This window comes from Meleagris gallopavo, chromosome 1, assembly GCF_000146605.3.
Source record: "Meleagris gallopavo isolate NT-WF06-2002-E0010 breed Aviagen turkey brand Nicholas breeding stock chromosome 1, Turkey_5.1, whole genome shotgun sequence".
NCBI classification, from domain to species: Eukaryota; Metazoa; Chordata; class Aves; order Galliformes; family Phasianidae; genus Meleagris; species Meleagris gallopavo.
In genome coordinates, this window is record NC_015011.2 from 33,401,317 (window position 1) to 33,415,697 (window position 14,381).

Below are 14,381 nucleotides of genomic sequence, written 5' to 3' on the forward strand. Positions count from 1 at the left end.
CGGGGACCTCGCCCGCGGGAGTGCTCCTTCTGTATTCTTTCCTAAGAAAGTTTTCTGTTTGTTTGCTTGTTTTCTCAAAGCTGAAGCCAACCGGGATGGATAAAGTCTGAACGAACCCGAGTATCCCCGCGTGGCGCTCCGGCAGGAGTCGCGCCAGCTCACACGTGTGGAAACGATAGTGGCCGACTCCTTACTTCAGTTCTATTTTATTTTATTTTAGCTGAGCAGCTAACAACGATTCCCTCCAGGACCCGCGGCTCAGCACACGAGAAACACACACATTTCCCTAAGGCGTGCACGCATCACAGAATCCCGGAATCACAGAATGACCCGGGTTGGAAGGGACCTCAAGGACCATGAATCTCCAACTCCCCGCCACAGGCAGGGCCACCAACTTCCACGTTTAATACTAGACCGGGCTGCCCAGGGCCCCATCCAACCTGGCCTTGACGGGGCATCCACAGCCTCTCTGGGCAGCCTGTTCCAGCACGCATACATACTACACAAACTCACACACAGGAGAATGGAGCACCGCTCCGGATCGCAGCACCACTCCCGTGCCCCACTGCCCCGCTCACCCCAGTGACCGCCCCCGGCTCCCGGCGGCTCCCGGGACGAGGCTGCCCCCTGGCGGCCGCCATCCTCCTCCGAGCCGCTCCTTCGCGGCCCCCGACGCTTTCGCAGCTGCCCATCCGAGCGGCGGCACAATGACATTCTTTGTTGAAGCGCATTCTCTGCTACAAAACGCTGTTTTTCAACACACACAATCGCCACCATTTAGCTTTGCTTTCACCAGCGATTAACAAGAACCTGCATGTCGCGCTTGCAAACGTCTGCCCCAAAAGACGGCACGCATCACTTTACCCACTGAGGACTGCATCTCAAACATTGGAAATGTGGCCATTCCACGGGCTGTCATTTTTACTCAGGCTTGTAGTGGTGACACCACATCTTGTCAACAATAATGATGCAATCCAGGAAACCCACCTTCAGTTTGGTCAATAGTTCTTGCTATACATGCATAAGGGGTTCTTTATCATAGAATCATAGAACAGCCTGGGTTGAAAAGGACCACAATGTTCATCCAGTTTCAACTCCCCTATGTGCAGGGTCACCAACCACCAGACCAGGCTGCCCAGAGCCACATCCAGCCTGGCCTTGAATGCCTCCAGGGATGGGGCATCCACAGCCTCCTTGGGCAACCTGTTCCAGTGCTTCACCACACTCTGTGTGAAATGTTATGTTCCTTTATGAGCATTTATGGGACCCATCTGTGCAAATTTTGCCACCATCATTTCCAATGCATTGAAGCTGATATTCAGCTCCATACACCTTTGATTGAGATGCTCTTCATTTCATGGTATGGCAGCTGTACGTGGCTGTCTGGAACGTGGCTTGTCTCTCACATCCCTCTCTTATTCCATATTGCTTACAGTACAGCATTCCATTTTCTGTTCTGCTCCTTTTCCTGCTGCATTCGTGGCACACCCATTGCAGAGCATGGCACTGACAGACCTTTCGGGCGGCCCTGTGCAGAGCCAGGAGCTGGACTTTGTGATCCTTATGGGTCCCTTCAACCTTGGGGTATCCCATGATTCAATGGCTCCATGATTCTGTGATTCTAAACAGCCATGGACTAGGCTGGCTACCAAAAAGACAGGTGTGTGTGAAGCTGGTGCCTCACCTGCTGCTGGACTTAGAAAATGTATTGCACATGAGACAGGAGCTTGCAGAAATATTTAAGAAGAGAATATTTAATCTAGCAGAGAATACTTAATCTAGCAAACACATGCTGCTTTAATTATTATTATTATTTTTTTTACTGCACTTGTCATTATTTTAATAGATTGTAGTAAAGATAGACTTCAACGCCTTCATTTTTAAAGAAACACTCTTTTATCAACTCGTGACCAAATGGACCGTTGCTGCCTGCCTGAAGGCATCGGTTCCCCATCATCCTCCTGCTGACACCACCTCAGCCTCTGCCCAAAGGCTGCAAGTTCCATTTCCAGAGCCGATTTGGTGTTTGAGGGAAAGGTGTGAATCCTGGATTTAAAGCTGTCAGACCGAAGACATTGCCCACAAAGAAATGTGCATTTCTGGCTTTCAGTTTGACTGCATTTTTATCAATCATTTCTATGCATGTGAGCTATTGTTTCAGATTTTTCAAAACTTGATTGATTGGAAGTACATATTTACATATAATGAAAATTACACACTCTGAAAACAACTGAAAAAATGTAGTAAAAGGAATAGTTCAAATTAGTTCTATGTTGTCATATTTTATTGTACTGTTCCTAGTTATAAAATCCACAATTAGACAGATTAGATGGATGTTTTCAAGTTGCATTGAAGCATTGAGCTGTGAGATATTCCTGGGACATGTTCATATTGAAGTATATGCATAGAAAACCATTCCCTTGCATGTCCCAGAACTTCAGCATTTATACAGGGCTGTGCAGTGGCTCTCACTGAGCACAGCAGATGCTGGATTTCCATGTGATTTGATGGAGAAGTGCAGGTCTCAGGGAGTATCTTATAGCAAGCAGTTACTGCAGAGGAAGAAAAGAGACATCCTCTGTGCTGTCAGTGATAGGAGGTGCAATCTGTTCTCACACACTGTTACACATCAGAAGCATTACATGGAGAAGGGATGGCAGAGACATCCCCAAATGAGGCAAATCTTCAGTCAAAGACCATACTTCTCTGAGTGAAATCAGAGTCTGACATGAGAGGCAAACTTCAGTAGTCCGGTCTATGTTAGATTCAGGACCCTGTGAGGCTGCTAGTAATGTTAATTTTCCTATTTCTGCATCAACTCACTCTCTTCTAGCTCTTTTCTTACTGCCTCTGTTACTTCAATCTGTCTGGGTTTAACAGCCTCCTTCAGTCCTGCAGAGGAGTACTGGAGGGAAAGTCAGATGATCCTGGCAAAGTGAAAAATAAAAGGGGAGAAAGAGAGAAGAGCAGAAGTGAGGAAGTTTGTACCTTAGAAATGGCAAAGAACATAGAGTGCTGACAGTGATTCATAGAATCATAGAATGGCTTGAGTTGGAAGGGATCTTAAAGCCCGCCCAGTTCCATCCCCACTGCAGTGGGCTGGTTGCTATCCACCAGGTCAGGCAGCCCATCTGACCTGGCCTTGAACACCTCCAGGGACGGGGCATCCACAGCTCCCCTGGGCAGACTGTGCCAATGCCTCATCGCCCTCCAAGTAAAGAATTGCTTCCTAACATCTAGCCTAATTCATCCTTTGGAAATTATTATTGTGCTGTACTAAAGTGGAAAAAAAGTCTGTTTTATGCAAATTGCTCTACTTACAACATCAGCTTCAGACAGTTGAATATCTACATATTCTGGAGGAGATAGTGGGCAGACGCGATAATTATTGATCTCTGAAAAGGAGTAAAATGTGTGAGAACTGTGATTTGTGGCTGAATGTAGCTGCCCTAAGGGCTCCAATGCTCATCTCATACACAGGAGAGTAAGAGCTCAGCTTCTGCAACCCTGAGATTGTGCAAGTTTCATTGGTCTGTGACTTACTTAGCAAGAAAGCTTTATTGCTTGCAAAGTCAAGGTTAAAACTAATCACATTGTTAACATTTCACAGAGATAGAATCAAAAAGCATACTGAAAGCTTTTAGGAGCATTCTCAGAAAACTGTAGCTGATGTCTGAGAAGTCTGTCACCTTAATATGGCCTTGGGAGCAGAATACAATTTACATTGTCCACCCGTGATAAGGAAGGACAGACATGGGGGGGGTTACAGATGCCACAGCCTCAGATCATGCCTTGCATATGGTATAGAATGTGTGAACAGCAAAGTAGGAAAAGATCATCTTAGGCCATACGTTTCCCTCTGGCATCAAACAGCACAAGAGAAGGAAATAATCCCAAATCAGGTGGTTTCCAAACCATTTTGGGCAGTGCAAAGGGAAGGGCTGCATAGCTCCATTCACACCTCTGTCACACCTTCCACACTGTGCAAGGCAGCAGGGCAGCCAGGCAGCAGGGCCTTGGCACAGAGCTGCAGCAGCACACAGGCCAGGTGTGGGGATACCATCCAGGCCAGGCAGTGGTAAAGCCAGCATTGCCAAATGGGCAGCCCTGCCTGTCTCGCTGCTCATCCTGTTAACACAAGATGCAGGTGCTGCTGAGACCACGTCCCAGGCACCTCCCAACTAAACCAGAGAGTGGCAGACATGGAACGTGGAACAGGGCTACCTGTGTCCTGGGTTTGTGTGGGTTTTGGGTGGTTCATATGGCAGTGGGAGAGCTGCTGATGTCTCTGCTCTTCCTTTCCTGTCATGTTACTTTTTCTTCTTTTTTTTTCTTTCTGTAATTCTGCAGTGCAGAATTATCCCTGCAAATTATGCCTTTATCCCTGCAGCAAAACCTCTCAGGTTCCCTAGTTTTGCTGCTTTCCTCACTGTGCAGTCAGAAAGACGGGAATGCATGACTGAGATATCTTCAAGGAGTGTTTTCTAGGAGTTCCAGTCAAGACCCATGTGCTGAAGTAGATCTGGAGCCCACAGCACAAGAACAAGAGCTGTTGGAGAGGGTCCAGAGGAGGGCCATGAAGATGATCAGAGGGCTGGAGCACCTCTCTTATCAAGAAAGGCTGAGGGAGCTGAGCTTGTTTAGCTTGGAGAAAAGAAGGCTCTGGGGAGACCTCATTGCAGCTTTCCAGTACTTGAACGTAGCTAATGAACAGAAGGGATACCAACTTTTTACGTGGTCTGATAGGACAAGGAGGAATGGCTTTAAATTGAAAGAGAGGGTGTTTAGGTTAGACATTAGGTGGAAATTCTTTAATCAGAGGATGGTGAGGCACTGGCACAGGCTGCCCAGAGAAGCTGTGCGTGCCCCATCCCTGGAGGTGCTCAAGGACAAATTGAGTGGGATTCTGTGCAGCCTGAGCGGGTTGGGTGGCAACCAGCCCATGGCAGAGGCTTGGAAGTGCCTTCCACCTCTAAGCCATTCTGTGATTATATGATACATTGAACTACAGACAAAGCCAAATGGAGGAAAAAATTAACACAATGAAGTCATCTGAACCAGTAAAGAACTATGCCACGAAAATAATGAACTCATAATTAGGGCCTATTACATTCCTAACCATGGAAAATTCTTCCTCCAGCAAATTATTTTCTTCCAGAGAAGTTTTAATTCCCGTTTCCCAGGCATCCACGTATCACTCCTTGTTTTCTATCTCATAGCACTTCTAGAAATTGCTAAGCTTAATTTCCCCACAGGACGGAATGCATCGCTCAGTGACTTTCTGCTGCAGCATTACTTGGAGAGAAGCAGACCAAGAAGGGGTTTTCATGTTGGAGGAGGCAAAGAGAATCAAAATATCTGCACTGAGGACAAAGGCTTTGCAGTCCTTTGGGGATGAAGGGCAAAGAGCTGGAGAACCAAATGCCAAGGGCTTTGATCCTGACATTCAGGGAAGAAAGCCAGAGGAAGAAATGCAGTGCCAGACGCAGGAGGACAGGGTGTCAGCAAGTTCAAAAAGCACAAAAGGATCCAATCAGCAAGAGGATAGGACATGCCTGGCATTGAACACAGTAGCTACAACACTTTTTAATCACATTAACCTTCTTTCACATTTATTCAATGACACGTCTGAAAATTATCTAACCAAAATAGAGTATTCTGAGAAAAGAACAGACTACTGAATCTCTGCAGAGGTCTGGCACTGCTTCCTGCTGAAGTCAGTGGATATAGCAGGGGACCAGGGCTGTGACTGCAGCAGGCAGTGAGAGCAGGTGCCTGAGTGATGCATAAAGGGACTTGCACCTCTCAGAGTGCTCAGCTCTGGGTTTTTCCTTGTTTTAATTCCTGGAGAAGGTTTGTGCAGTAGCCAAGACACAGGAACCTTGTTTCTCCATGCAGAGAACAAGCAAGACCCTTTTTGGGTCCAAACTACACAGGCAGCACCTGAAGTGAGCACAGCAATCTCTGTACATGTGTATTAATGTGTTGATGTTGTCCTTCTTGCAGAGCATGGTGCTGACTTGCAAAGTTCCTCTTGCACTCAGTAGCCCCAGTGAGGACTGTGGCTTTACCAAACAGGCTGAGCAGAGTGGGGAATCAGGTAACTCCAGCGAAGAAACCTAAAGACTCAGTGAAGGGGATGATGGAGGATCTGGAATTTGTGTGTGTTCTCAGCAACAGATATCAGATGCAGTACTACAGCATTACCAGGTGTCAAAAGGAGAAGAAATAATGACAAATTGTGGAGCAGTTGGAAGATAAAACTAAATTTTGAGAGCAATGGTGGATAAAGAAAGTGTTAAAATATATACATGCCTGTAACGGTACTTAGTGACTTTTGTCTGGGATGAGTTTTTCAGAAAATCCTGACAACTGCAAATAGATTTAAAAGGGTCCAGACTTCAGTTAGCAGAAGGATGAGGGAACTTGTGTAGCCAACTCAATGTCAATACGAATGATGTAAAATGATGCAAAAAGTGCTGAATTGTGCATAGTAAATCAGCTCCTAAGGGAAGGACTAAGGATTAATATGTCCTAAAGCATGGCTTTAAATGATAATTAAAATAGGAAATGCTCCAGAGAGTTAGTAAAATAAGCCATGGAAAGCAAAGATGTGTTATAAAAGAAACCCCAAACCAAATTACAAGACAGTGATATGATATACATGTCAATGTTGTGCAAAATATACGGAAGCAATTGAAGTACTTATAGTTTTCACAGAACAATTCTGCTTCCTTTATATATTTATTTTCTTTCACAAGATCAAAGTCGGTCCAGATGTATCTAAGAATGGACATGTGGTTGTCCTTGAGCTGAGGATCCGCAAAGGAACATGGAAACCGTGCCCGGGTAAGAGATGATATTGTTTTGACTGAGATTACACTAAATTCTCAATGCCAGAGAGTTTTAAACATTTTATAAAAAAGGTCGGAGTGTATTTTCTAAATTTTATATGCTAATTTACATATGTAATATATAGATTTAACAATCGATTCAAAGGTACCATTTTGATCAACATAGCTGGCTAAGCTACTGCTGTCTAATTGGATATTTATGGATTGTCTTTCATATGAATATAACAAATGGCAAATGTACACTAAGCTGAAAATGTACATGTAGGATTTTGAAAATTTGTGTGCGAGTAATTAATAATGGTTATTATAATTTTTAGCTGGAAAGGTTTCCATCCTGTATCTTTCTGGATGAATTTCCAATTAATTTCAGTTAGATTTGTGATTAGTTTCTAGGAAGTGGTCTTCTATACATCTGAACTTGAACATCTAGAACATCATGAACAGCTGCAAAGGTCTCATTAGAAAGCTTAGCTTGCACATCTTCTCTGTGTTACTATCTGAGCTTGTCACAGAGTTAATTCAGTTTTCCTAGTCACAAACCCACAATACAAGGCCTGTAATCTCATCTGTTCTCTTCTTGTCTCCCTATCTTACTTCAACTGTTACATATTTTTTGCTGTTAACAAGGCTATTCACTCTAAAAATCTTCCTTTCATGATCTAACACTTTCCCATTCAGCTCTTCCGTCTGTGCCTGTTTCAGCACATCTCTAAGGGTCCAATTATATCTACCCACTTTGTTTCTGATTATGTTATGACAACTTTTTAAATTACATGGTTACATACTGGGTTTTTTTTTCCTCTGGATTGAGTAGTCAACTGGCATTTTATTTTTTGGCTGACTGACTCTGCAACACAGAACATTTTCTTTTGGTACATCTTCTGTTTGTTTATAGCATATAATAGCAGTTATCTTGCATTTAATTCCATATAATTTTCAGTTTCATTTTCTCTAACAAGAATACCATTCACAGTAACCAAGGTATCATTCTCTAAAATATCCAGCAAGTCAAGGACCAAGAATGGGCTGGGAAAGCACTGGAATGGAATTGCTACTTTACTCTTCTACAACATTTTCCATCTTCGTTCTTAGAGGACTTTCACAAAGATGAATCATTATTTCCGTTTGCCTGTAGGAGAAACTGAGTCACCTGAAGAGGAAGTGATTTGCCACACAGCAAGGCAGTGGATGCCAGGGGCGAAGTACAGGTCTCTTTGCTTTCCCTCTGGTGTCCTCATGGCATGAGCTCAGTTCACATCTCTGTTCACAGTTCACAGCTGTCTTTATGACCCCAGGTGAGTCATTTGGGTCCTTTATGCCGCTAACACTGGAGTGTTTGCTCAATTTAAGCACTTTTTAAAGATTACTCATAGTACTTAAGACAATAAGAAACAGAAATGTGTAAGAAGTTACCCTTACCCTGCCCTGTACCTTAGTTCTCTATCCGCAAAACTGAGTATTAATTTGTCTCTTATCCCACTGCAGATTGCTTTGACTATTTTGGGTTGAGAGGGCAGAAAGCTATTTTGTTCTCATTTCTCACACTGCTCAGACCAGAACTCTCTGAATAGCCTCCCCTGTACAGTGGCCACAGTGGAGGAGTAGTTAGTTTTTTTCTCCTTGGTTCTTTGTAGAGGAGATTTGGTTGTTCAGAGCACTGTTACATTTGACAACGTTTTATTTTTCATACTGTAATTGCTTTTTTTTTCCCTGGAAATTTTTCACAAATACTAATTTTAGCACGAAAAGCCTTTGTCCACAGCTGATGAACAGTGATAAGTTAGAGGAGATTCTGTCGTGTTACTCAGAGTGTGTGTGATTAGGTTTGCTACTGGTCTCCAATTTTTCAGTTATGCAAGTATTGTTTTCCTTTTCCATAGGCACAACTGGAGCACAACTGGAGCACAACTGTTTGCAGCATGGATGAAGTCGTGAGAGGATTATTCACGCTTTCATCTACTGCTCCCCTTGCAGTGGGGATGGAGAGCAGAATCACAGCTTTTTTCCCCTGCCTTCTCTCACTCCAGCTGCACAGGGAGCTTCTCTAACAATTTCCTCTAGATTTTCTTGAATCATCAGCTCTACGCTGTCTTACAGAGCTTTCTGTGTTACATCTTCAGCAACCACTTCAGTATTTGCTTTCTAACTTACTGTGTGTTTTGCCATTGCTATTCTGCTGTTCCCTCTCCTTTCTTCTATTCTTTTTACCTTCTTTCTTTTTTTATACAATTTCCCATATTCCTACTGTTTTATCCTTGTTTCTACTCTATGTGGATTTTTTTGTGTATATCTGTGTTGGATTTTTTTTTTCTCGTATATTTTATGCTTCTCTTCCACAAGAAAAGAGATCTATTCCACTCCAGCCCAATTTCAGTCTCAAGAAGGTGAGCTGGAGATAAGGCAGAAAGCGTTGGGATTGCTCCTGTCTGGTTCTATACAGGGAGAGGAGTAGGGCTTTCCTGCTGTGTCGATTTCCCAGAAGTATTATTGGAGCTGGTCCAACAGTTTACAGTAAAAGGACTTCAGTTCTAATGCAAGTTCAATAAGATTTTTCAGATCACATATAATAAGCTAAATGGCTCATCAGATGTGTCTCTGGTCTGAAAAATTACATAAAAACTTTGGCCAGGATGCTGCATGGCACACAGTGAACTTGAAAGATCTGGCCTTTATATGAAACCTCACACAAGGGGAAAAGGGAGATCTTTGGCCTGTAGCGACCATGCAGAGATAAGAACAAATGGCCCCGTAACTGGAGGATATTCCTATGGATATTCCAGGCCTTCAGATGCTGGGCATCCTTAGCTCCATTCTCCAACCAAGACACTCACTGGTCCTCTCTGCCACGCAGAACCCGAACATAGGCCAACAGAGCAGGCATATAGAGTTGAGCAGTGCAAAGGAGGAATGTGGCCTACTCTTGGGCCAGCTGCCATGTCATACCCCAGAAGCTGAAGGGTAAGCAGTGACAAAGGAAAACCTCCAATGTGCCACTCTGTGTAGATGGGAATTGAGTGCAGTGATGTTGTCTATACACGGCAGACAACCGGAATGTTCAGTGCATGCTGGATACTCCCATGATGTGACACAGAAGCTTTGGTTCAGGTAGAACTAAGATGTTTTTAGAGTGGAGATGTGGATAACTTACCACTAGGCCAAAATCATCTGTTGTGATGATCCCCTAAATGTTCTTAATTTTTATGAGAAAACAAAGTCATATAAATGCAGCACGTATTTGGAGTAGGAATGGTAGTTCTTAGAGCCAGTGGGACTTCACTCCCCTTGCCTGTGAGTCATTCTTAAGGAAGTTCCTTCTCCCTCTACGGGAGAAATTTTCTATGTGCAATTATTGACAGAGAAAATTGCACAGCATAAGAAAATCTAAGTACGCAAGGCCCACACCACTGAGCACTAGCAACAAAAGAATTGATTCAGTACTCAATAAAAAGCTGAAAGCGGGAGACCGATTTGTTTGTGGCAGTCTGTGCTGCTGAGATGAAAAGAGGTTCTGTAGAAACGTGGGTTTTGTTAAGGACTGCTGGCTTCCTGCCTTCATATCTTGCATGCAGTTCTGATGGAAGGTCATGGAGGCAAATGTGTATTCTAGAGATAAGGAATAACTACTCCTGTGTTATGGGTACAAGAGAGCAATTAAACTGGCAGAAGCCTTCACCTACAGTAGCGCTGATAGTTATTTAGAACACACTGAATTTAGTGCTTTGCTTATTTATTGAATAAAGTGAAATCTGAGCCTTTTGGCACAAGAAAAGCATTACACAATTAGCCTTAAAATGAAAACATAAGAAGTAAAGTTCATTCATTCTGTACCATGAATGATGGCTCTTCTTTTAAAGGTTATTAAATGAATGAAATAAGTTTTCAAGACATTCACAATAAATCAAAGTCAGAGATGGAACTGTAAACAGTGAGCTCTTTGTGGCTATGACTACACCGCTCTTTACATTGCTGCCAAACACTATCAAAGTCGCAGGCTAAAGTGCTGTGTCTGCCCCTACATTAGAGGATGTTCAGGACATCATCAAAATATCTCCTTAGGTTTATTCAACATATCTGCATCCCACGAGGTTGTGAGAGAGCAAGAAAGGTACAAGAGTGTAGGTAATGAGGCATCTCTAAGCATTCAGTGCTCTGTCAATTTCAGGGTGATGGGATCCCAATATCCTCCAGTGGTTAAGGATGCCTCTCTAGCTTTTATGTTTCACAGAATCACAGAATCACAGAATGGCCCATTCCAACAGAATGGTTGGAAGGGACCTCAAGGATCACGAATCTACAACTTCCTGCCACAGGCAGGGCCATTCACTTTTAATATTAGACCAGGCTGCCCAGGGCCCCATCCAACCCGGCCTTGAACACCTCCAGGGACGGGGCACCCACAGCCTCTCTGGGCAGCCTGTTCCAGCACCTCACCACTCTCATAGTAAAGAACTTGAAAGTTTCCCCAGTCCTTGAAAGCAATAGAAGAAGTACTCAATAGAAGGAAAGTAAATGCTCACATGCATGTACAAAAACAACTGCTGATTCTGGACCACAAATATGTGTTACACATTAGCAGAGCTTCTATATGCTAAGAGAAGTCAAACAGTATGAAAAATACGCTGTCTGATTACTAAGATCAGCTTCATTTTTTCCTTTTCAAATTTAACTGGAATACTCAGGAGATAACCCACTGCAGTGATTTAAAGAATGAATGGCACAATCCATTAGTCATCCACTTTAAATGTATGTTACAGCATCCAATAGTCTTGTACAGCAACAATTACTTTGAGACATAAGACAACAGGGCAAGAAAGCTTTAGCGGCCAGCAGCTGACTGACTGTTTTGTACTGCAAGAGATTTATTCTTTCTTTGTGAATAGCTTTGAGGTGTCTTACGATAGCTGGTGTACTTTAACCTCAGTTCCTGGGGAGCTGGACAGTCTGGATGCTCAGACTTACAAGCGAAGATTGTTCCCTTTTAGAGACAAGAGGTGCACAGTCATAGCAAGTTATCACACACTTTGTGGGAGCTGCTATGAGACTCATAGGCAAGCACTGCAATGTGGAGACAGTGGCCTCTTTCTGAGATGAAGACATCTAACACGCTGTGCTCACACAGAGCAAGCAGTCCAGCACCAAGTGGGAAGTACAAGCATTAGACTCTTTGTGGGTGCCCTTATCTCACCCACAAACCAGCAGCAATCCAAAGGCAAGCGATGGCATAGGTCTTTTAAATATTAATAGGGTGCCCTCAGGAAACAAAAGCATATCAGCAGAAGATGTATCAGCAAAATGCGAAGTTGCAGTAAAAGACATGCTAAACCTAGAAAGGCAAACTGTCATTCAGAGAGTCTGAATAAAATTCATAGACGTCACACAAACTTGAAATCAGGAAAGAAAGATAAAAGCAGTATTAAGATATTACTTCAAATCCCAGGCCCAATGAGGTTGGTAGGAACATGACTGCTGACTTGCACAAAAACACAATTTCACTAGATGGAAGAACCAGAGATTTCCTTAGAACGTCAATTCTTAAAGATGAGAGGAAAATTCAAAATACCTTGTTCAAAAAACCAACAGCCAATTTTTTTCCCAAAGAATGAACTCCACAGTCCCTGCAGTCATTATCTTTAAAAGATTATCTTTGTTTGGCATCTGCTGAAAAAATCTGCTACCTGGAGATCCTGATACAAATCTATAGTGATAAACAAACATGGAGATCTGGGACTGGTAGTATCCCTACTTTAGTATCAACCAGGAGACATACTTTTGAAACATTTCAAAATGTTTTGGCACACATTTTCAAGGACGACTTGGAATATACAGACTTTTCAGTTAGTTGCTCTGTGCATATGCACTATATAGTTCTGCAGGAGGTGATTAATTTGTTGACAATTTAGAGTATTTACTGCCTTCCTGCTGCCAAGTAAACAGGTTTGTAGACTAATTAATGACCTCGCTGTTATAAAAAGCTGGAACATCTGAGTAATACTGATAAAATCAAGGGATCTACAGTTCTAGGACAGCACACACTCATCTCATAAAAGGAAGGTGTCAGTGTGTAGCCAGAAATGCACTTGTCCCACTGTTATCAGACCTGGGACTTATTGCAGGTGCTTTGGGCAGTGCCATAGGCAGCAGGAGGTAAGCACTGAGTGTGGGGGCATATTCAGGGATCAGCTCAAAGGGATGCTGGAAGGCTTGGGCTGCTCACACTGAAGAGAAGGGGTGGAATATTGGAAGCATTTCTCATGGCATTTGGAATATCAGTTAGCTACTTTCAGGTGGGGAGAGAAGTCAGTGGGTGCATTTATGTTAGTGGTTTAATGTACAGTAGAATTGATTTTGAAGGTAATCTTCAGTACACACAGAGCTCAGTGTGTTGCTCCAAAGCACACTGTTGCATGTGAAATGGTTCCCCTGCATGTGGAATGCAGCAGCACCAACAGAGTAACCCAGTAACAGACCCCGCAGCTTCAGAAAGGTTATGTTAAAGGAGGCTGAGATCAGATGGTTGGCTCTGTGCTTCCAGGTGTGGTTGGTCAGAAATGAAGGGTGGAGTACAGCAGTTAATCATCACAATTCATCATAATTATGAAGGATGGTTTCATGACATTCTTCTAGCTCTGCTTGGCTCAGCCTTCAGCACACAGCTACAGTCATCTGAACTCCTGCTCTGCAAACGTTCCTCCACGACTGAGCTTAGCAGCTTCAGTTCTGACATTAGCAGGCCACATCCCTCACTGCAGCAGACCTAGAGCAGAAAACGTACACCTACTCTTACCACCAGATCCTGCTTCTGCACCACTGTGTGTGCACTCCTACAAGGGCAATTACAGTTAGATTGAAATGGAAACAGTGCTGTCTTTACAGCGTTTTCATCAGTGGATAGGCCAAGAGTTTGCCATTTGGGATGGACAGACGGAGGCACGCAGGTCAGAAAGGGACTTTGCAGGCTCCACATGAGGCCTGCATGCAAAGGGGCAATCAGGAGGGCTGGCACATGCCCCATGCTGAGAAATGCCAGTTGGCACAACCATTCTGACAAACACCCAGCTGATAAACACACGTTGATGTATGTCATTAGTTTTCATGGTTCTAAATTTGAGACAGCATATTTTCTTAAAGAAAACAACATCTCCAGGCAATGGTGAACCTAAGGAGAGTGATGCTCAGGGCACATCTTCCAGGAGCACTCACTGCTGAGTGTATCACAGCAACATCTCCTCACAGCGCTGCCTGTCTTTCTACAAGAGGAGAGCCCAGCCAGGGGTGAGGAGCGGCTGGGTAGGAAGGAGCAGACGGCTGACACCAAGCGATCAGGTGGGGTCTGGGTGCATTCAATGTTGTGACTGGAAAGCGGCGTTAGGAGACGTTCAGCGCTCGATCCGAGAGAGATGCGCTGAAGCCTCGCCCTGCAGCGCCTTTCAGGGGTCCCTACTGCAGTCCAACCAGCTCCTGCCCCCGACCTCCTCCCACATTGGCCGCTGACGGGAACCGGCCACCCCACTCCCCTGCCCCGGGTGC

The 14,381-nt window shown here is 43.9% G+C and overlaps 2 protein-coding genes across 2 annotated transcripts in view; one reads left to right on the plus strand and one right to left on the minus strand.

Annotated features, from left to right (window-relative positions):
* WIF1 (WNT inhibitory factor 1) overlaps nucleotides 1–777 on the minus strand; it is a 41,661-nt gene extending 40,884 nt beyond the window's left edge. Inside the window, exon 1 of the mRNA XM_010708578.3 lies at nucleotides 514–777. Coding sequence (XP_010706880.1) covers nucleotides 514–777 — 264 coding nt within the window. The remainder of the gene's footprint in view (nucleotides 1–513) is intronic.
* A 4,484-nt stretch (nucleotides 778–5,261) lies between these two features.
* LEMD3 (LEM domain containing 3) overlaps nucleotides 5,262–14,381 on the plus strand; it is a 56,155-nt gene continuing 47,035 nt past the window's right edge. Inside the window, exons 1-2 of the mRNA XM_019611253.1 lie at nucleotides 5,262–5,570; nucleotides 6,007–6,100. Of these exons, the coding sequence (XP_019466798.1) occupies nucleotides 5,262–5,570; nucleotides 6,007–6,100 (403 nt within the window). The remainder of the gene's footprint in view (nucleotides 5,571–6,006; nucleotides 6,101–14,381) is intronic.